The sequence below is a fragment of the Micropterus dolomieu genome, linkage group LG11, assembly GCF_021292245.1.
Source record: "Micropterus dolomieu isolate WLL.071019.BEF.003 ecotype Adirondacks linkage group LG11, ASM2129224v1, whole genome shotgun sequence".
NCBI classification, from domain to species: Eukaryota; Metazoa; Chordata; class Actinopteri; order Centrarchiformes; family Centrarchidae; genus Micropterus; species Micropterus dolomieu.
In genome coordinates, this window is record NC_060160.1 from 16,628,065 (window position 1) to 16,650,651 (window position 22,587).

At 42.2% G+C, this 22,587-nt stretch overlaps 1 protein-coding gene across 4 annotated transcripts in view; it reads right to left on the reverse strand.

Moving 5' to 3' along the window:
- Positions 1–71: 71 nt before the first annotated feature.
- itpk1b (inositol-tetrakisphosphate 1-kinase b) overlaps positions 72–22,587 on the reverse strand; it is a 35,634-nt gene continuing 13,118 nt past the window's right edge. The window contains exons 4-13 of one of the 4 annotated variants that reach the window (XR_006827173.1): positions 18,755–18,880; positions 12,723–12,840; positions 5,806–5,904; positions 5,518–5,558; positions 5,032–5,197; positions 3,366–3,433; positions 3,117–3,279; positions 2,265–2,638; positions 1,906–2,027; positions 72–590 (exon numbers count right to left, since the gene is read on the reverse strand). Coding sequence is in view for 1 of the 4 variants with exons in the window: in XM_046062945.1 (XP_045918901.1) it covers positions 2,319–2,638; positions 3,117–3,279; positions 3,366–3,433; positions 5,032–5,197; positions 5,518–5,558; positions 5,806–5,904; positions 12,723–12,840; positions 18,755–18,880 (1,101 nt within the window). In the remaining 3 variants the exon portion in view is untranslated. Of the gene's footprint in view, positions 2,639–3,116; positions 3,280–3,365; positions 3,434–5,031; positions 5,198–5,517; positions 5,559–5,805; positions 5,905–12,722; positions 12,841–18,754; positions 18,881–22,587 lie in introns of all 4 variants that reach the window. The other 3 variants (XR_006827171.1, XR_006827172.1, XM_046062945.1) reach the window with 3 other exon arrangements.

The window sequence follows — 22,587 nt, forward strand, 5'->3', positions numbered from 1 at the left end:
CAGAAAACAGGACAAAACAGCATTTACTCACAAATAATCAGTAAGGAGAAGCTAAATGAAATGGAGCCAGATAAGGTTTCACATGTTTATTTCACCCTGTTGGTTTGGCCCTTTAATTTAAAAAAAGGTCACAAAATTGTGGCTTCCTCTCAATTACAGAACTGATACAAAATAACATACTGTACGGATGTAAGCCTAGGCATATATACACGTACTGTACAAGATGTAAACATTCAGGTGGAAGCTGGGAACATGATGACACAGTCTAGGTTGCAGAAATGACCAAAGGTAGGATTAACCATTTATTTCCCATTTAGAAGCACGATAAGGAACACAACATAGGACACAATATAGTGGTGTACACAGATATCCTCTCCAACCTAAACAGGTGCACACCCAAATCTTTGCCCCTATTTCAAGATGAGCAATTGGGGGAAAGGTTCCCCTGAACCTGCTGCAACACCTTTGTATTTAGAATTTGTTGCTTCATGACACTTGTCACTGGTATTCTTTTGCCCCAGAGAGATGCTGGATGACATGGCTACAAACATCTGTATTCTCTGCAGGTTGGCTCTCCTTTCCACTAGATGCTAGAGGGAGACAACAGCATCAACCACAAGCTCATTAGTCCCTTTGATACCACCTGTACAACCAGACCCAGCATTTTCACCATACCTCTTGTTAATAGCCACTGTTTGATCAAAAACAGCCCGTGCTTTCATTTCATTTCAATTATATAAAACATTTTCCCCCATAAAATCTCATAAAATAAAGTTGCTCTTAGTAGATATCAGGACAAAGATATTAACAAAATTTGAGTAAAAAAATCTCACAGTGAACACTGGGAACAAGAGCTGGACCGTCTCCCCCACTTCCCCTCCAAATGATTTTAACATGTGACACAAATACAGCAGCTGGAATAGAAGACTAGGTCGGAGAATTTAAGCTTGAAGCAAATGAACCGACTGGACTGAAGGTTTCTTTAACTGCATTTTGTAATTGCTGTTAAGACTAAAATTAAATCAAATGAGGTATTAAAGCTGAACAAAGTCCTCACTTATCTAGAACTGTGGTTATTTAATGGTATCAAAATAATTGATACCCAACTGTTGGGTATCCAAACACACATTTTACCTAATTTTTGTGGAATAATTGATTTTCTGATAAACAATTCTATAAATAGTGACAAGCTACACAGCAGCCCCAAGTCTGTTTATAGGTCAAGTTGGCCTCAGGAGAGTAGTTTGCTCACATTGCAGATTCAAGCATTGAAGACACATGGAGAGTCTGTTTAAGGAGACTACAAACCCATGAAGTGATGAGAGAAATCGCACAAGATCCCACTTGGAATTCTGAAAAATCATGGAATTCTCTGAAAACATCCACAAACACAAGAAGGGAATGTGATCCTCATCTTCCTGCACTGGAGCCACTCAAACAAGGACACGGGTTGTTTGTTGAACATCCGGGACTCGACAAAGTAAAACACTCAAAAGACCTATAAACATTGGTGCAACAACAATCATCCAAAAAAACAAACAAAAAAACCTTGGTCACATGGTCATGGAGATTTACTTTTGTTTTTTTAAACCTTTGAAGATCATGTTTTCTTTCCTGCAGGCATCCTTCCTACGCTCTAAGTGAATTTGATGGCACTCAGAAAAGTTAAGCGCTTACTTGTTTGTTCAAACTAACTAAACCCAAAACTATCCTGTCGTTCATGTTCAGGGTCATTATGTCTTCCGCCGTCAGATGGCCACAGTCACGTAGCAGCCCGGGATCTGTGGAGTAGTGTTCGAATGTCCAGCCACCTTTTCTCCCCCTCACTTTGTGCCGAGGAATCAGTGGTATTGACCAGAATACAAACACACATCACCGGCATGGTCTGTCGCAATGCAAACGTACCTGCGTGTATGTATGCGTGTGTGCGGGAGATACAACGGATCATACATTGCACATCTTTCTCCAGTCCCGATTCGGCCATTCCCAGTAGCTACCTCATCTGGACCCTTTTTCATTACAGAGAACTCACATAAGAGAGAAAAATAAAATCAGCTATTAGGCTAAAGTTCCCAAAAGTTCACATTACAGTACTGTTAAGTCTCATTAGACAAAACGAAAAATACAAAAAAGGCAGAGAGAAAAAAGCTTACACCCAATCACCATCATTTTCAATAACTATATAGGAAAAGGTTTGCTTTTTGATTAGATATATTATCATCATTAACATCATAATTATTATGATTATTCATTATTATTGTCACCATTGTCATCCGTTTTTTGTTCAGGGATCAAACGGAGTGGGGGCAGGGGATCAGTTACTGGGAGGAAGCCTTGGTAGCTATTGTGGAGACACAGTGCTGCTGGAAGTTGGGGGACATAGCTGAGTTGCAGCCCAGTCTCTGACGGGGGCCCTTCAGCCCTCCGTCACCCTCTACGATCCAGGGGCTGCCGCTGGCCTCTTTCCCCAGCATGCTGCAGCAGCCGGAGGCCGGCGGGGCGGCGTTAGGTACTGTGGTGCTCACCGGCAGGGTTTTGGATTGCTCGCCGGCAGGGGTGAAGTCTGGGTTGTGGCTCTGAAGCACACTGGTGATGTGGTTCAGGAGGTCATTGAAAAACTCAGAGACACCCTCATAACCTGAGGACACGGGAACAGTCAGTCAGCTAATTCAGCTTTAGACCATGTTCCAAATGTTCACGAGGGTTGCTTGTACAACAATTTCAATTATAAGCCTGTTCACATACCATTGAGATACCTCTCTCTCTCTCTCACTCTCTCTCAAACAGCTTGCTGTTTAGATAATGCTAAACATTCTAGTCATAACATGATAGGTTAGGTTTTAACCTTAAAATTTTAATATTCTGTTTAATTTAATTATACTGCCTCCCAGCTATTGCATTTTTTTGGGTTGATTTAATTATAAAATGTGGTTAGTAGAATAACATTGTAGTTCATGTGCACGTTTTGACCTCAAACGCAGAGTTCAGGATTACACAGGTGACAGAGGCATTTATTTAATAGAACTGGCAGCGTTATCTGCTTAATGTGCAGATAAACAAAACAAGATGATCAAATAAAAAACAACCCCCGCCTGCGAACGGGAGGCTGCACCTACCAGGGAATGCGTTGATGTCAATGACGGCATGTTGGCCTGTTTGGTTGTTGATGATGACGTCGATGCCAAAGAGGGACACGCCCAGTGCCTGCCGCAATGACCTGGACAACTCTCGGATGACGTCATCATTGGGTGGCTGAGACACTCCCTCCACGTTCTCTCTCTGAGATAAAGATAAAATATTTAAGTATAATAGCAACAAAAACTCATAATATCACAGGATGTCAGTCGGTGACATGTTGGACGTACCGTGGTCAAGTCTGAGGACGACTCTGGTTTGGAAACATTGTGGCTGTTGAAGAAAATTGCTTTCCTGTCTGAAAAGGAAGCGGAGGAAAAAAGGTGAGGTTGATTTTTCCCATTTCTCACCTCGGGCACTAGATGGCAGCAAAGCTCAACTGTGCACAGTGCAATGAGGCAACCATTCCGTTTTACTAAATGTCTTCATTTACTGGTGTAAAGAAAACAGAAACCCAAAACTAGACCACCCTGGTGTTAAGTCTTTTAACCTTTAATCTTCTCAGTCAAACGTATCATGTTGAGTATTCACTGAAAGGTGGGGTATGCAATTCTAATCCAATACACGTCTTTTTGTCAAATTCAGCGCATGTCTCCTCTCTGTCTAGCTGTCCATTCTGTATGTGCTGAAAACAAATCTGGTGTTTGTACACAGCCCTGGCTCTGTAAATGGGAAACAAACAAATGACTCGGACTGAACTCCAAATCACTATTCCAGCCATGATTTGTGTGTCAGGTGACATTAAATTACTTGCCCACGGACATTCAGCTTACTTTCTAGTTCGCCAAGATATGCTAGTGTTGTGGCGTTAGCTATAGTAGCAGGAGAGCTGCGAATGTCGCTGTCTGGAGCTGGTGTGCTGGCTCTGGGACCGTCTCCTCCTCTCTGCATGTTAGCTTCGCAGCAGCAACTGTATGTCATGTCATGGTATTGGATTTCTCCAGAATCCCATACCCCACCTTTAAGAACAAAACAGCTTGTAAGTTGTGTGCCTCGGTCGAGGGATCGTCTTTGAAGCAGTGATTAATTTGACGGGAAGAGCTGCAAAACTTACTGGCCCTTCTTTCTTTGTTATCATTGTAATGATTAACATTAGAGAGTGTGAGAGGGAAGGGCGAGGGGTGGAGGGAAAAAGTAAATTCCATCACTGTCCAAATAAATATGCCCCTCGGCTTGTAGAGGGTCGTGGTAATGAAGTGTTGGGCAGATGGGCTCCTACATTCCCAGACTGGATTAACAAACACCAGTTTTACTTGACAGAAACATGGGAAGGAAGGCTGGATGCGACAGACCATCTCTCCCACCGTTATTTTTAAGTTCTTTCCAAACACTCAACCCTACTTCTCTCCATCTTCTTACCTTACCCTTTCATCCTTCCAATTAGTGGATATAAAACTAAATGTATAGCCCTAGGCTGCAGAGTACGGTGATGTAAATGCAGTGCAGATGTAACATTGTGCTATGTTGCTTTAGGTGTTTGACAGGAGCTGCACTTTTCTGCTGCACCAATCAGCATTCCAACTGTTCCCTCTGCAAAGCAGACTATTTCACTGACAGTGAAACCTGGTTGGCATGAGGGCCTCTAATGTACCACATGCAAATACCTGAGTCATTTGTTTCAGGGGACAACCCTGTGTTGAACACCGCATCATGGGTAAGGCTTCTGACATGTTTATGGAGAAAAACGCCACGCCAAAAAAACTCAACTACACTCTCCTGCATCCCTTATAAGGGTGAATAGGTGCAATCACAGGGACTGTAAAGCCGTTTTATGAGGTCTTTTATTGGATAATTTGGAGAAGCATGGCAACTTGTACAGTCTGTCCTGTGTGGCTGTTAGCAGCCCTTCAACCTCCCCACCCCTCTCTCTTTCCCTCCACCTGTCTGTCTCCTCACCTGCCGGTCCAGCAGGGAAGTTCTTCAGTGAAGGTCTCTCCACCACTGTGTAGGAGTCTCCCACCACAAACACCTTGTAAAGCACTGCGTTGTGGTTGATGAAGCTCTGGATCACACATGGAGGCTTCACGTCATTCAGGTCCTCCTCACTAAAGATAATGGCCATCTGTGGGACAGGAGGACACACTGTAAATGACACACCTGAACTTGAAAAAAAGAGGATATTAATCAATCAAAGCCACTGTTCAAACCAACAGACACTTTCAGACACTAGTCTAGTTAAGGGTGGAGGAATGGCGACTATTTGGCCAGCCTGACATTGAGTATTGACAGCAGCTGACAAAGACACATGAGGGTACAGCACATATCTGATTTTGTTGTTTGTACTTGAGTTAAATGACAATCCTGTGATAATACACGTGTTACACCCTTCACAGTTTGCTTTGTGCGAGCAGCGAGTGACCCTTGAGCCCTGTGGTCTCTTACCTCATGGGAGTTGGTTCCATGAGCCACACGTGTTTTGCAAACTGAGGAAGAAATAAAAGGCGAACAGAATTTAACAAGGTAGCCTTACTTAGTGAAACACTGAAAAGCAGTAATGACACAAACAGCTCACACAAAGGCCTTTTCTCACACTTTGAAAGTGAACGCACACATGTGAGACAGGTGCTGAATGAACAACAGCATTTATAAAAAAGGTGTAAATAATGTTTATGGAGTATAGATTTAAGTCTTCAGTATCAAGAAGATGACTGAGGTAAAAAAAATACTTACTGAAGGGGAATGTGAGTCCTTGCCTCTTGATCTGCTCCAGCACATCTGGGTTGCACTCGGTGTTCAGGACCATGAATGGGGGAGAGCAAATCCTCTCATCTAATAAAAAGAACGAACATGGAGGGAATTGAGTTAAGAGTTGGAGAAAAAAACACTGCATTATTATTTCTGTTTAACTGAATAGACTGTTTTGGAGTATAAATCAGATATTTCCGCTAGTATAGGCTTCTACAAAGTGAGAGAATTACTTACAATATGGCTGCAACTAAAAGATTATTTTCATCTTTAAAAAGATGAATTGATTGACTGTGTGGTATTTCTAATTTTTAAAAGAAATTCTTACATTATTCAACCAAGAGTCTAAAAGCCAAAAATATTTAATGTCTAATGATCTAAAATAAAAAGAAGCATTGTCGATCAATTTCCAGTCAGTAAGTTCACATCATACAACAAGGCCACAATCTGCATTATGATATATGTACAAATGGTGCAATGTCTGATTTGGTGCAGTTATTACTGATGGTTGATCAAATAAATCTTGTTTTGGTGTAATATTTAAAAACTGGTTTACTGTCAGTCTTTGCTCCGTGGTGAACAGCTTTACTGGAGAGTGATTTATCTTCCCTGTTTTTTCCTGAAATAGCAGCACTCAAAGCTATTTTTTCAGTTAGCATCCATAGCCTACTTAGAGACGAAAAAAAAAAAAGGAAAAAATGAAGGGCAGCTCATCCTACCGTAGTTTGAGCAAATATGCTCAAGTCCTGTTCGACACGAGGAGCAGACGAGTCACGTATGTACACCTTATTTAACTAAATTTGTCCATGTATTTATATTTCATCCTTGCAACAGGTTTAGACCACAAACACAGCAGAGGCCCCGGGGAACAAATGACTCCTGTCCAAATAAAGAAGAAAGCTGCCAGGGCCTTCTGACACACACACACACACACTCTCTCTCTCTCTCTCTCAAGGGGAACTACAGACAAGTCAAACCAGGAGGATATTACAGATACATCAGATACATCACCTGACTGACAAGTGTGATTTATCATTCACTAGTTGGCCAACAGCAAACAAAACACTGTTCAAGCACACAATATAAATATACTCAGCCATACCTTAATTAAACATAACTGAGGCCAAGACAAACACTCAGGCTCTTTCTCACCACCATGTTTTACATCACATTTGCTTGCATCATTTTTTTTTTACATCACATCCTGTAGCGGCAGGTCGGTCAGTTCCGATAAGACTGAAATTAACGAACATCCTGAAGCTCCGTCATACGCCACCATATCAGGGCTCACGATGCATCTATATTAACGTTCTGCCTTCTGTAATTTCCTCTACAGTAGGTACACGGTGGTGATAAGGCGGCTGGTTGGAGATATCGCCACAGGAAATCAGTGAGGGGGGCCAAACTAAGAGCTAATGATAAAAACACAATAGAACCATGCTGGTCTTTGTGCTGTGGGCCTCAGTGGAGCAGGGCTCTCTGCTCCCGCTAGTGCTGAGGTCAGGAGAATCTCATTTGCCTACATTTACTCCAGTGCTGAGTGTTGAACTGTTGCTGCTCACTGGGCCCCACAGACACCTACAGCTCCCACAGCAGCCAGATAGTATACAATAACCTTTGGAAAACCCCACAATGAAAGCTGATGCACGAGGCAAATTTTTTTTTAAAGCTTGAGCGCTATCACAAAAACGCTTTAAGTAACATCAAGCTGCAAAGCAGGTCGCAGTAAAATCAGCCACATACAGTAATCCAGTGTTAAGGATCCTCTGTTACTGTAATAGGGCTACATGATGGGTGTAGTGATCAGGGAGACATCACTAAAGCAGCTTATTGTTGTACGTTTGGCCATCATTTTCATTGTTAATAAAAATAATACTATTATTATATCTTGATAATTGATTCATAGTTTGTCATTTTCTGAGCATAGGTCCTACAGACTTACTGTAGGGCTTGGCCGATAGATAGATAGATAGATAGATAGATAGATAGATATGCTGGGGGGTTGGGCCTGGGTTTAGCGGGCATGTTTTTACTATTTGTAGAGGCTTGTTTCTTATTTCATCATTTTAATTATACTTCATTCTCCACCTTATTTAAGTGTCACTCACTTATTGAATCCACCTCCTCCCGCGATTCCGTTCACAGCTGCATGTTGAGGAGTTGACGACGTAGACTTTCAAAACAAAACCAACGTGGTAGCTAAGGCATAACATCTGACTGGTGTGTTCACTGTCACTTGTCGAAGTTACCTGGTCCGCTCTTGTAAAATGTCCGACGTCTCGCGTTACGTAATAACTCTGTGTTTCTCTGATAAATGCTACAATGTGTCGCCTAGCCTGGGTAGACCACCGAAGTAAAATGTATGTGTGGGAAAAACTGACTGAACCGCTGTTTTTCCTTTTTAAAAGCCAGGTCTTCAGCAGTGTGGACTGAGTCTCCCTCCATGTTGTGAGAAAGTTTGTGAGTAAACGGCTGCGCGCAGACGCACAGGGAGGGGCATGGCTGCACAGTGAGGGAGAGAGAGGAGCAAACACTGGCAAGGACTTCACTGAAACATAATAATTAACTCAACATCAAACTATAATCTGTATAAACGGTATTGTCTAATTTGATCTCTCTTTTGAAATTATATCGGTATACTCACTATACCGATATACCGCGCAGCCCTAATTCACTGGTTGTAAAATTCAGATGTCTTGAGTTTTAGTTTGTCGGACAAAACTAGCAATCTGAAGACGTGACAATGGGTTCTGGGAAATTATGATGAGCATACTGCCATATGAATTTTTTATTGTTAAATTTGTTATTTGCTGAGATTGGGGAAAGCGCAGACAGTCAGGTGTTTTAAACAAAAAACAAGGTTAGCCAAACTTATTTGGAAGAGAAAATTAAGGGGAACAGCAAAATCATGACCCAAACCTGTTCACTGATGGTAATCTATAGAATAGTAACTCCTAATAATGAATGCATTGCACCATATATTGCAATTTGCACCTCCTTTTGTTCTACATGCATCTGTATTCTTTTTTATATATATCTTATCAAACTATATGTTGTAAACATACATCTGAGTTTAAAGATCAATATCCAGTCTTAACTTTGACCTGTTGTCATAGTAATGCAAGCACAGTTTTTATGTGTTTATGTAAGACAGCGTCTTTTGGTTTTACCTCTAAAAAAAGTGGTTTGGATTATCTGGCTCAACTGTGGCTTGTTTACAACCAGACTGATCGACTGACTTTGTTTTAGCACATTCCAATATCTCGTCAATGCCTTTGGTGAGTACAGTGTAAACACACCTACAAAAATGAATACCACAGCTACAGATAAGCACAATTACCTGGAATAATCCTTCAAGTGTCCACCCTGTTGATGTGCCCTCCAGAATTGCTCCACTGCAGCTGAACATTTGCTTTGACCACTATACAAAACTAATTTCCTAATAGGAACACTTTTATTTTTACTTCCAAAAAGCAAATCTGCATCTTTAAAGATGCAGATTATTACCATGCAAGATCTGGATCAAATGTTTCTGTTTTTGCTGGGTAGATGTTCTGTGGTTTTTAACCTTTCCCTGTGTAGCTGGGTCTATGAATCTGCAACTAGCCACTTTCAGGAGCATGAACCCTGGAGGGTTACTGTTCAGTCATCTCTGCACTGGCTACAGCCACGCTCGTCATACTGCTGTTATTTTTGCAGGACAGGAATAGCAGCATAATGTCTTTCAGAAAACAGACTGGCGAGGAAAATATCCCCATTACATCACTGATTTCCCAAAGACTGAAGGCGTTAAATTTTGTCAAACAAAAAACCATCAAAAGCCCTAAACCTTGTCAAATGGAAAACATTTCAAGCTCCAAGTTAAGGATTTATAATAAAGAGACCAGGGAATGCTGGATAAGAGAATGCGCCAAGTTTGTAATAGCGTGCATGCTTGGCTCTAGTTGACGTTTTAGGGATACAGGGGTGGAGGGGAGGGCGGGGAGGATCAATCTCTGGCTCTGTCTAAACACTGCATGCTCGCAGCAGACCCAGTGGAGCCGAGGGCGACGTTTACGGGACTCTGCAATGAGATGCTTTTTAAATAGAGTTATGCAGTTACACTTCTTTTCTTTCTCTTCTTTTATCTCATTGAGGCCATCTACTGCATTTCCTCCACTCTGTCACATCCTATTCATGAGAGATAAATAAATAAACCCCAAACTTATAGGCAGTGACTGGTATTCCTGAGAACAAACAGAAAAGAAATCCCTCCACAGGCCTGTTACAGTACCTAAGATTCAGATCATATCTTCCCTCTGGATTGAGGCATTAGGTGCAGAGAACAACAGAGAAGTTACATTAAGCTTCATAAAGCGCAGAGCTGTTTAGGTGGAAAGCTGAATTCTCCTGTTGCTATTTAGAGCTTGTTTCTTAGAAACCCCCACATCCTCTCTCGCTGCTCTGTCTTCGTCCCCCCCCCCGAGAGTAATGCAATTCTCAATATTGCGCTCTAAGAGGCTTCAATTACTATTATAATTCTTACAAAAAGATCAATTGACAAAGCACCATCATACGTGACAGGCAGCAAATCTTTTACTAAGGTTGGGCAGCTTCAGCGGCGTCTCCGTGTTTGTCTTTCTCACGCTGCAACTATGATTAAATATTGATCACTTGCATAAAAGGGACACGTGTCCTTTTGGCCGTTGCAGAGGCGTGGATTAATGCTAGCAAGGGGACCTTAAGACACATCTGATTAATATGCGAATAAACCCAGAAAGGTTTCAGTTTGATCCCGAGGAATCTGCTTGTGGTCAGGAGAACTCTTTAATCCTGAGCTGGGGAAGGATAACATTGACAGAGGCTTTCGTTTTATAGAAGGGTTGACTTGACGACGGTTGTGTGTCTATAAAACAGTTTGAAGATATCAAAACTCAAGCATACACAGGAACCAGTGGATTCCACTAAGTAACATAAACAATTACCTTGCTAGGAAACACAAAACCAAGTCGGACAACAGAGCAGTGCCAAAGTCCCAATAAGCACAACTATGAATAAGTGACACTGATCCATTAGCGCTTGTGTGGCCCCTTGTCTGGCTATTTTCTATTATACATAACATTAAGATGAGCTAATTCTTGTACTGAAGTTTATATTAATTTAAACAATTCAGAGCAGAATAGCTGAATGTACTGTGACTGGGGCCATTTAACATCGAGAGACCACTCAAGAGATAAAATAAGGTTTGCTTTTTCAGAGAGCACCTCAAGTGCTTCCTCCTATTGAGTACTATTCTGAGTCATGCAAACTGTGAACCATGGCAGGCTCTCTATGGCCTTTCAGTACTGGGTTGCCTTGGCAGCTGCTCCAGGACTCCATGGTTTCTGCTGATAAGGAGGAGGAAGTGGCCGTGCCTTAGAAAGCAAGGTAGACTTTCCACTCTGACACCGTCCTCCATTTTACTCTAACCATAACCCAGTTGTTTCAGGGTTTCCCCCCCCCCCTGAAAGTACATTTAACCTTGGTCGCATGCTGTTTTTTTCTACAAACACAGTGGTGTAGGGTTATAATGACTTGGTATGCGGGTCTAAGTGTGAGCAGAGAGCACCACTTGCATTAATGGAAGCAGAGTGGTGAAAAAACAAAACAGAGAAGCTTCCTATAAATGCAGCCAGTGAGCCATCTTCCTCTTCAAACCAGAAACACAGTGAGTGAGTGAGTGATGCAGCTTATACTCTTTGTTACGCAACAGCCATCGTGTCTGTTTAGATAAAAAGATGAATCTATTTTAAGAAACTCATGACACTGCTGACATGCTGAACCGCCTCCGAACCGTTGCTCTGACACCACGGCAGTCTCACACAGAGTCATGGACGCTTTATGTTCTCTGCCATGTATGGGGGTAAAGGAAATGTGGATGAGTCACAGGTGTGTTTACAGTGTGCGTGGGTAGGTACTGCGCTCCTGTCGTCATTGCATTTCTCTGCCTCCACCCAAAATACATTGCCCCCTGATTTAGTTTGTGTGCTCAGTGACAGAGGAAGGGGTCGCTGGGCTGACTCAAAGGCGAGTTCTGAGCCTTCAGTGAGGAACACAAAGAGCCAAGTTCATACTGGGTTCAGGCAGGGGGAAGTGGAGAGGTGCTTTTGTCGCATGAAAAGGGAGGAGAGGAATTATTTTATCAGCACAGAGCTCAACCGCCAAGAATTAAACATCTGCTCGGAAGCATCTAGCAACATAATTCAAGTGAGAGGCGACAGTGCCGTCATACGTTATCCATGTGTCTCCTTTGGAAGTAAAGAGAATAGACAGAGAACCTGCATTTACCACAGCTCTATCCTTTTAACAACATTAGACACTTTAAGGTAGAAGGCACTGTCCATGGAATCAATGGTTCCTTTATTATTTTAGATATCTTCTGCTTTTATAAAATAATGAGGACTGGGAGAGGAACAGAGAAACTGATGGTGTTTGCTTCATTTGAACTCATGACACAATGTGATATTGACTCTACACACAGAGGAAAAGCCTGGTCACGCCACAAAGTGATACAGCAAAACGTATGCGGTTGCCAGTTTATCAGGCACCACTGGCTAAAACGACATTGAGTTTTCGTTCAAACTCTTTAAGACTGAACTTCATAGACATTTTGGGGGCTGCGGTTTACAGTGTTTCTACTGCATTTAAAAGTTGTATTATTAATATTCAGCCTTCACTTATTTATATGAATGGGGCAAAATAGGCCATTGGTTATCAGTTTGTAGTAGAGCGCAAATGTACTTCTCCTCTGTGAGCAAATTCACTAATCAATACTTGCAAAATTGAGACTTCTCTGTTACAGATGCTTGCCTGACGCAGCCGTAAGCCAGTCGGTGGGAGATTGCTATGAACAAGTGTCACCAAGTTAACTCGAAACTTCTTACCTTGCATACAGCTCTCTATTCTGTGGATGAGCTGGTAGGACTTGCAGCGGTCCAGCAGAGTCCGGATGGCCGGGAGAGGGTCCAGAACGATGGTCTCAGGGTGGGCATCAATGTAGTCCTGAAACACAGATACACAAACATTTTTAGGGCCCGATCACGAAGTGTGTGAGGTCCCTATTGAAACTGAAGGAATTATACTTTTGTTTTTTTCTGCAAAGTAACCTCAATTTTGGGGGCCTAAACATGCTCGAAAACTCACCAAACTTTGCACATAGTTCAGACGTGGCGAAAAATTTCGTATTTTATGGGTTCTGCGCATGGGTGTGGCAAAATGGCTCGCTAGCACCCCCTATAGAGCAGCCCCTGGACAAAGTTTCACCTACGTGTACGAAATTTCTGTGACACATGCATCATGTCCAGACGTACAAAAAAGCCTCTTGGAGCGATGCCCGACACCCAACAGGAAGTCGGACATTTTGGATTTAATGGTCATTTTTGGCGATTTACAAACTTTGTACTTTAACAAACTCCTCCTAGGGATTTAGTCTGATCAACTTCAAATTTTCGCTGTGCACACTAAACCCATTGATGATTAAAAGTTATTCAAACGGTTATTACAAGACGACCAGTTTGCCCGTGGCGTGTCATCGCCATGAACAGGAAGATGTTACAACTTCAGTAAACATGCTCACATCTGCACCAAATTTGATAAGTATAACAAAAGTCCTGCCCTAAACACATGTACAAAACAACATTCACCCATAGTCATAGCAGCACCTACTGGCAACAGGAAGTGATCTTCAACGAAGCAGCCCCCGCGCTACGTTTTACCTACATGTACGGAGTTTCTGGGGTACATGTATCATGTCCAGATGTACAAAAAAGCCTCTTGGAGCGATGCTCTAAAAAAAAAAAAAGAAAAAAAAACAAAAAAAAACAGGAAATTGGCCATTTTGGGATTTTTTAATACACTCCATAATAACAAACTCCTCCTAGAGAATTAGTCCGACCGACGTCAGATTTTCCCTGTCTACTCTAAAGCCATTGACGTTTAAAAGTTGTACAAACGGTGAGTTTTCGTGAAAAACGGTGTGCCCGTGGCGTCCAAAATCAATGATTCGCCATGAAAGATTAAGAAATATTAAAGTTCACATAATTCTGCCCATACCCTTCTCGAGATCTACCCAACTTGAAAGGTGCTAGTAGCAGCATCTCACATTGCGGTGAGTGGTCATGATTTATACTATAAATATTTTTTTACATCTCCTTCTCCAATGCTAGAAGCTACAACCAGGGTGCATGTAGAACTGAAACCCGCACTCCATCATTCATCTATTAACAGAAAATGAATCGTCAACAATATTCGAGTAATTTAAGTAATTTCTCAAAAACTGAAACATTTGAAATTAAATGACATTGGCTTTTGGACAGCTAGTTGGATAAAACAAGACATCTGCTGAGGACATTCCCACAGGCTCTTCGGGAATATTGTGAAGGGGATTTTCCTTCATTTTCTGAAACTGTAATTGACCGATTAATAAATGGGAATATGCGGATGCGTTACTAGAACATACCAGCACACAGAGGTTCCACACCATGTGCAACCATCTCTCATGACACACAAACACTCCGCCCATAGAGATTAGAAATGTTGAACAAACATATTGAAGTAGGTAAACTTCAAATACAAACACTGAGTTAAAGGGTCAACACGCCTCACTGTGAATGTGCGAGCTAGAGAGAGTGTGAGATGTATGCCAGTGGGTCTGTGTAAGTTACATCACTACATCTCTGCATGGCCGGCTGTTAGGTCAGTGTGAGGTTTGCTATTTTACATAACTGCACTCCCCTTCTCTCCTCTTGTCGGCTCTCCTCTGGATCTGTCCCCACACCACCTCCTCCCCACGCTCTCCACATTTCCATCTCTGCGCACTGGGATTTCTCTGCCAACCCGTCCAGTTCCGAGCAATTTTACTGAGTCACAAACGCTGTCGGGATCAGCTGGCTGGCCTGCACATTACACAAACAGCCTGCCTGCTCACATCACGGCCTTTTTAAAAAACGCTCCGCTGTTATACACGTTTGCATGACATGACACAGCGTAATGTCAGACATCAAACACAAACGTACAGCGGGGAAAAAATGCCCATGTGAGAACTGACTCTTATTATACCCACACATACTGACGCACGGAGCATGTAAACAAATTCCTTAGCCTTGACACGGAGGACCCATCTGCAGGATTTGCTGGGATCTAACAGGCAATGCCAGTTGAGCGGTTATATAAGTCAAACATGCAGCAGCCAAAAAATAAATCCAAACTAATCTTCCAGGAGTTTAGAGGAACACTCTGCTAATAAGGACTGTCACTTGCTGATTTTTGCAGCTCAGTAGAAGAAACACATTTAAAACACAGACAAGAGGAGGTGGTGAGATGGAGATGAGCACTGGCTAGCAGGTGTTAGAGAGGAAAAGAGCCAGACGTATGTCAATGTCTGTGTAAGGGAGTGGGTGTTATAGTGCTGCACATTTTCTGTTCGCTTTTCCAGGCAGATCTGTTTCTCCTAGGGAAAAAAAGTCTTTAAAGTCTCAAAATATGTTCAGCAGAGGATCTAATCAGTGCTGCTAGTTGAGAGCCATGTCTGTGACGCCACAGGCATCAAACCTCTAGTGGGAAATTATTTTAGCACACAACCAGATGGGTGTGATTAACCACATCAGCTTGAGTAACACAAGCGGTCGATCACAGAGAAGGCCACTTGACTACAAACTTAATTTGTTTGTAGCAAACTAAAAATACTATCATGCTTGTTTATTGCAAATTTTCTCTTTCAAATGCACCCATAATTATGCAGTGCCAGAGAAAAATCATGCACAAGTCCGTTGCACACAGCTCACACCTCAGGCCACTGAATCACCAGAACGCATCCCGGCCTGACATTTTGTTTTAAATAAAAGGAGGAATTTTAGAGAGGAAGGCTTAGTCCCGCCACCAGACAAAAGGTTATTTATGATCACAGCTGCGTCATGTTAGAAATGCGCCAATGCTTATATCTCAACGAAAATGTAATCACAGTTGACAGTTGTGTTCAGGTAAATAACCAGAACTAAAGAGGTACAGACAGGGCTGAGGCACAGAGCTGAGCTGTTGATTTTCCAGTTAATACTTGATCCAACTTTCATCTCTAGTCACACGCTTTCGTTGTTGAGTCTAAAGCCGCTGCCCAAGTGGTTTGGGTACTTAATGCTTACAGGATGCCATCCTGTAGAGACGTAATGTACACAGCAAACTGGGAGGCCTTTGGTTAGAATAAGGACACTTGAGGATCTCCTGAAAAGAGATAAGGGACATAGCTGGGAAAAAAGAAGGTCTAGTAGAGATTTAGAGGTCAACAAAGTGAGCTCTATTAACGCACATGAACAGCAACATTTAGGTAAACGGCCTTACCACTGTTCTCCTAAACCAGTGCCTACTAAAGCTGATTATTTTCATATTAATGAATCTTGAGATTAGTGTTGTAGTACTCTAGACTGGTCTTGGCCTTGTGACCGGTCTTAAGACCACTTTTTGATGGTCTTGGTCTCATCATCAACCTCATTTGTACTTGGTCTTGTCTCAGTCCCGGACATTGAGGACTCGGGATTTTATTTCAAGACCACTCAAGACCATAACTTTGGGAATAGCAGTAAATTGTTTTAGCATTGTCCGATTTATTTGTTAACATCCAAACTTTGATTGGATGTAAAACAAATTGTTTCAAATGCTACCAATAACGCTAAATAAAAATGTGTTGTTACCGTTAACGACTGTCACCCCTCCCCAAGATGGTGATGCTTATGTTGATTTCAGCTCTAAGTGTTTGTATGTAGGTGTTTTAATGGGAATGTGGATCTTTCAGATCAATTTCATAAGTACCCATGATCTCGTTCCACATTTTATTGTGTGTCATGTAATGTGGGGAACTGGTGTTGGTCTCGACTTGGTCTCAGCCTCTAAAGGTTTTGTCTCGGTTACACACACATATACACGTTAATTGATAACATTTAAGAAATCTTAGTCTTAAGCCCATTACAACCAAGGTGACTTTGTTTTTTTTTTTTTAAATAACTTGTTTTGACCAACAGTTCAAAACAAAATTCACAATAATTTAAACAGAGAAAAACAACAAAAGCACACATTTGAGAAGCTGGAAACAGCCATTTTTGCATAATAAATGACTCAAATGATTAATCCATTTTCTTCTGCTTATCCAGGAGCGTGTTGCAGTGCCAGCAGGTTAATCCAGATATCCCTCTCCCTAGCCATCCAAGCTCCTACTGGGGGATCCCGAGGCGTTCCCTGGCCAGAGGAGATTTATAACCTATTCCAGGAGTCAGACCTGGGAGCGCCCAGACCTTGAACCATGGGGCTCGGCCAGACACATCCCAAAAGATCTACATGGAGCCTCCCCCATGTGGGCCCACCTCCAGCAGAGCGTCGTCTTGCGCGTGCTTGTGTTAGGTGAGGTTAGGTGAGGCTCTGCGTGTAGGTGTCAAAGAAGCTATGACGCTGCTTGTGGATTGACACAGAGTTCAACCACTAACCACTGGTTCATAGCCTCTGTATTCCCCTCCAATGACCTTTTAAGAGATGATTGCTATGCATTGCTGTTGGAAAGCTGTAGAATATGAACCGAAGCACACTGAAGACACAACTAGAGTTGGTTTGTACCAATAACTGCCCAAAAAATGTGTATTTCTATTTGTACATGCTTGTTGGAGGATGAGGGAAAATTCCTATCCATTGAAGCAGGGGATCCCTACTCTAGTTGGTTTATCTACAGCGTTTTTTTGTCACACAGTTCAAGGTGTGAGCATTTGTTTCCTAATGGCCTAGAGTACCATAAACGCATGCATGCCACTTGAGTGATTGCTCCACATAGACATCCTGTTCGTCTTTCCAACAGTAAATGAGCAGTCAGGAACATGTTGACAGAATTCATTGATGTTGATCATGATTACAGATCCTATGACTCATTCAGAGAGCGAGACAGAGAGATTTTTCTATCTGACAATTCTTCTGTTTATGTACTTTTTTTAATTTCACACTTGCTTTGTCAATTTATAACACCTGTTTCCCATGCCAACAAAGCCCCATTGAATTCAGAGAGCTGGTGCAAAATAAATAAAATTGACTACACAGAGACACACACACACACACACACACACACACACCAGTTTTCTGTGTGTTCACAGTGCCACATTTGGAGCTGTGACCTGCTGTCCATGTGAGCTTTTTCTCACTTCAGGAAGAACAAGAAAAAAACCTCTTAAAAGAACATTCAATAACAGCATTTAGGTTTTAAAAGTTACCACACGTTCAAATATAGTGTCCTCTATGTTCCGAGAGTAAGGGTAAGGCTCTTTGGCCTGTCTGCTTGATTCCTGGAACTGGGTCATTTACATGTAAATATAAAATGCTGTCATCCATAAATGCAGCCTTTGTTATTGCCTGTAGCAGTGCTGCTGTGCTACAGACAACACTAGCTTGTTAGACCACATGCCTGCTGACAGTGGTTGGGATGAGACGAGATGAGGGCTGGGTGTCATTTGAAAATTTTACAATACTGTTAAATAAAGAAAGGTTTTGTCAAAGAAGCCTGAGCTCTTTCATGTTAAATGTTGTCTAAACTCAAGCAGATGTTCAAGACATTTGTCTAAATAACATAATCTAAAATTTGCAGAAATGTTATTTAAATAACGCTGATGAAGACTGAGATACAGTTGAAAACTCAAAAATCTAGTAAGTGGATTTTTAAGTTGACATTATTGTGTCACACAGTCAGGATATGACTTCAGTGCTCAAACGTTTAAAAGGACAAGACGTGGAACAACTCTCAAAAGTGTCCAGTTCCAATAAATATGTCATCAAATATATTTTTCATACATTTGGGTTGTGTTTCAATAAGTGGGAATTGTCTATTCCATTTGCCCCACTTTTACAGACCTCAGTATTCTTCTGAGGGGAAATGAGGGAAGACCAAGATGCATACCTGTACTCTTTGCACCAGCAGCACAGCCTGTGAATCATTCTGGTCAGCCTCTAGGATGAGGTCTGTCAGTTTGTGGATGATGACGTCCAGGGGACCCTGCTCCTCCAGAGGCTGGCTGAGGTCCAGCTAAAGAGAGAAGGGGGGAAAAGGGTAAAGTGTTACTGCGCAAACAGGGACCTCTTACACTCAGGTATTCATTCACATTTAGAAATGGATGATTACCTTAGCAATCATCCATTTTTTATCAGCCAAGGGTGTGTCTTAGCTGCAATGCCTTTTGGTGTACTTATACAATTGCAATTGCTTATACAAAACTGGTGGTTTTATCTAAGCAATATGTACCTTGTGTATGATTTTTAAGAAAAGCCCCACTCGTTTTGGGAAATAAGTGTAAATGCTCCCTATTTGTATAGCGCCTTTCTAGTCTTCGACCACTCAAAGCACTTTTACACTACATCGCATTCACACACACACACACACACTTACACTGAGCCTAAGCGCTCAAACAGAAACTAATAGTCACACACATTCATACACTGGTGGAACAGACACCAGGGGCAATTTGGGGTTCAGTATCTTGCCCAAGGACACTTCGACATGCAGCCTGGAGGAGCTGGGGAGTGAAACGCCGACCTTCCGATTAACAGGCAACCTGCTCTACCTCCAGAGCTACAGCCGCCCACATTTAGTACAATAATCAATCTTCCATTGCGCTCCTCATTTATACTCCCAATCTGTCAATAGAGAAGAGTAATCTCTCCATCCCATCTTATCGTTCTGCTCTAAGAAACATTTTCTTTTCTGCTTTTTTGGTTATGAAACAGGATCAGGACTGATTCTAAATCATCTTGTCCCCCTTTTATTTATAGCTGTAATGGTGCAGCCAGAGTTGATGCTGTATTTGTTTTGAATTACACCATCAGGATTTATGTCTGGTGTCATCTATTTTACTATGAGTTACAAACTCTCCCTCTGGCCAGACCTCCAGTCTCACTGAGAATATTCGACAGCCTCTGAAAATACACCAAATTAGCATTCGTTTGAAGTTTACCGCAACCGAAAGACTGACTACACTGGCCAAGTAGTTAACAAGTAGTCAAGGCAGCTCTCCAAGTGTGATAAAACTTATGTGGGTCAGCACGCGCACACACACAAAAAAATTACAAGCGATAGAGGAGAGATGCTAGGCCTTAGCAATCAATGGTGAGTGTGGATCCAATTCACAAAAGGCCTCTATTCAGGTCAAATGTGTCCAGTTTGTTGCAACAAAGGGAGTCAAGTTAGGCTTGTGTGTGATAAAAAAGGTAAGAAAACAAACAAGTGCTTGGAGTTACTGCTTGTTTTTCCTGCTACATGACTGAGGACATTCTGAAGTTGAGAGAACTGTATAAAGCAGCCTTCAATATGTGGCTAGGCATCATAACTGAAAGTAAATTTTGAGATAAAGCAATCATCACAAATCCCTGGCTAGACCTAAGGCTATGTGTTTTGTAACAGCAGTGATATTACTGTGGCATCTTATTATACTAAAGGCAAACACTGTGACAAATAATTTAACTGCATATTAAGAAAATATGGAACTCTAAGAGACAGTACAACTGAAAGCAAACGTCAAAAGACGTTTAAAGATTTTTCTGAGAAGACTGTCTTAATTGCATTGGTTGCAGTGCTGCTGTTGCATAATACAGTCATTAACTATCCCGTTGGCTAATCAGCAAATGGGGGATCACCTGATCTTTACAGACAAAAGACAATTCAGCAACACCTGTGCAAATATGCCAGAGCTGGGCAGGACCCCACTGTCCTTTGTGCTGTCCAGACAGTACGCAAACTGAGAATGAATGCACCTTAGTCACACTGGTGTGTATGAATGTGAGAAGTGTAAAACCGTACAGAGTTTCAGTTGGTTTAGGGTTGGCCGCAGTCAGAGCCAACATTTCCTGGTTAATGATTGTGAGATGTGTACCCGTGGTCCTGCCCTGAAAAAGTCGATTGCAGAGTGGTAAATCTGTAAAATATCAGACGATTTAGATACCATGTTCTTTACACTGGCTTTATCAGGAAGAACAAAACGTCGAACTGCAGCTCCTACTCACATTAGGTAAGTACTTGTTATGACAGGAGGATATGCTCATTGTTCTCAACAGAGTCTAGCACAGAATATGGGCTTTTCTAAGCTGAGCATATACATCCTATATTACTGATCATTCAGTCACTGGGATCAGCTAGTCTGTCAGTCAGACAACATGCGAAGAAATGCTAACACACCCTGTAATATTCAAGTTAAGTTATGCTACATCAACATGTCGTGTCTTTCTCTGCCCATCTTAAAACTGTTGGATCTCATTCTCCTCCACGTTCCATTCCTCGTGCCTGTAAAAACACGCCCTTCAGCTCAAAATTAACATGCCAACACAAACTGCAAAAAAGGTATACTGGGCTATAATGAGGTTGATAGGGATCAGGGACAGGTTTGCTACAATTGACACAAGCTTTTCAAAGTGAGGGTTGAGGTTAGGTGTGGGCGATATGGGTAAAACCCTCTCACAGTCAGGGTCCAAAATGAACACCAGCCAAAAGCAGGTAAATTTTGGGTTGGGCGAAAAAATAAATTGGAGTCAGGTAATAATTTGGAATCACATCATCTAATCGTGACTCAGAGGTTAGCTATATTTTAAAATCAGCTGCTGCCAAGTATACAATACATATCAGAGCACCGGCTAACTGTAGCCTGTAATATTAACATGAACAGCAGGGCTCCAAATCTTACAAAAAGGGCCATGAATATGCTTCCTGTGACGGTCAAAGCTCCAGCAGACTCCGTTTCCAGTGCGGACACGGAGAGTCTGACAGCAGCTGCTCATGGCTGGTTAGCCCTGACTTGCAGCTTGATATGGCACTTCCTGCCACGCTGAGCAGTGGTCAGTCAGTCACACTGTCAGTAAGTCACTCTGGTTGCGGTCTCCTTACCTCCTGCGTCACACATGGCCACACCCCCTACAGTGGTTGTCCTATGCGGTCCTCTGCTGCATCTTTTAAATATGCTGTGAGGAAGGGCGTAAGAAAATTGGGGTGTGCAGTTACTGCTCTGAAGTGTAACTTATGTTGAATTTGATAGTATATTGCCCAGTGCTACTGTGCTTCCTGTCCAATAAAACACCCAAATCTGTGATCTGTTGCTCCAGTTTTCAGAACAGAGGTGACAAAGACATGTCTGATGAAGAGGTGTAGGAATAGTGTGAGGTAATACACTCACCTAAAGGATTATTAGGAACACCATACTAATACTGTGTTTGACCCCCTTTCACCTTCAGAACTGCCTTAATTCTACGTGGCATTGATTCAACAAGGTGCTGAAAGCATTCTTTAGAAATGTTGGCCCATATTGACAGGATAGCATCTTGCAGTTGATGGAGATTTGTGGGATGCACATCCAGGGCACGAAGCTCCCGTTCCACCATATCCCAAAGATGCTCTATTGGGTTGAGATCTGGTGACTGTGGGGGCCATTTTAGTACAGTGAACTCATTGTCATGTTCAAGAAACCAATTTGAAATAATTCGAGCTTTGTGACATGGTGCATTATCCTGCTGGAAGTAGCCATCAGAGGATGGGTACATGGTGGCCATAAAGGGATGGACATGGTCAGAAACAATGCTCAGGTAGGCCGTGGCATTTAAACGATACCCAATTGGCACTAAGGGGCCTAAAGGGTGCCAAGAAAACATCCCCCACACCATTACACCACCACCACCAGCCTGCACAGTGGTAACAAGGCATGATGGATCCATGTTCTCATTCTGTTTACGCCAAATTCTGACTCTACCATCTGA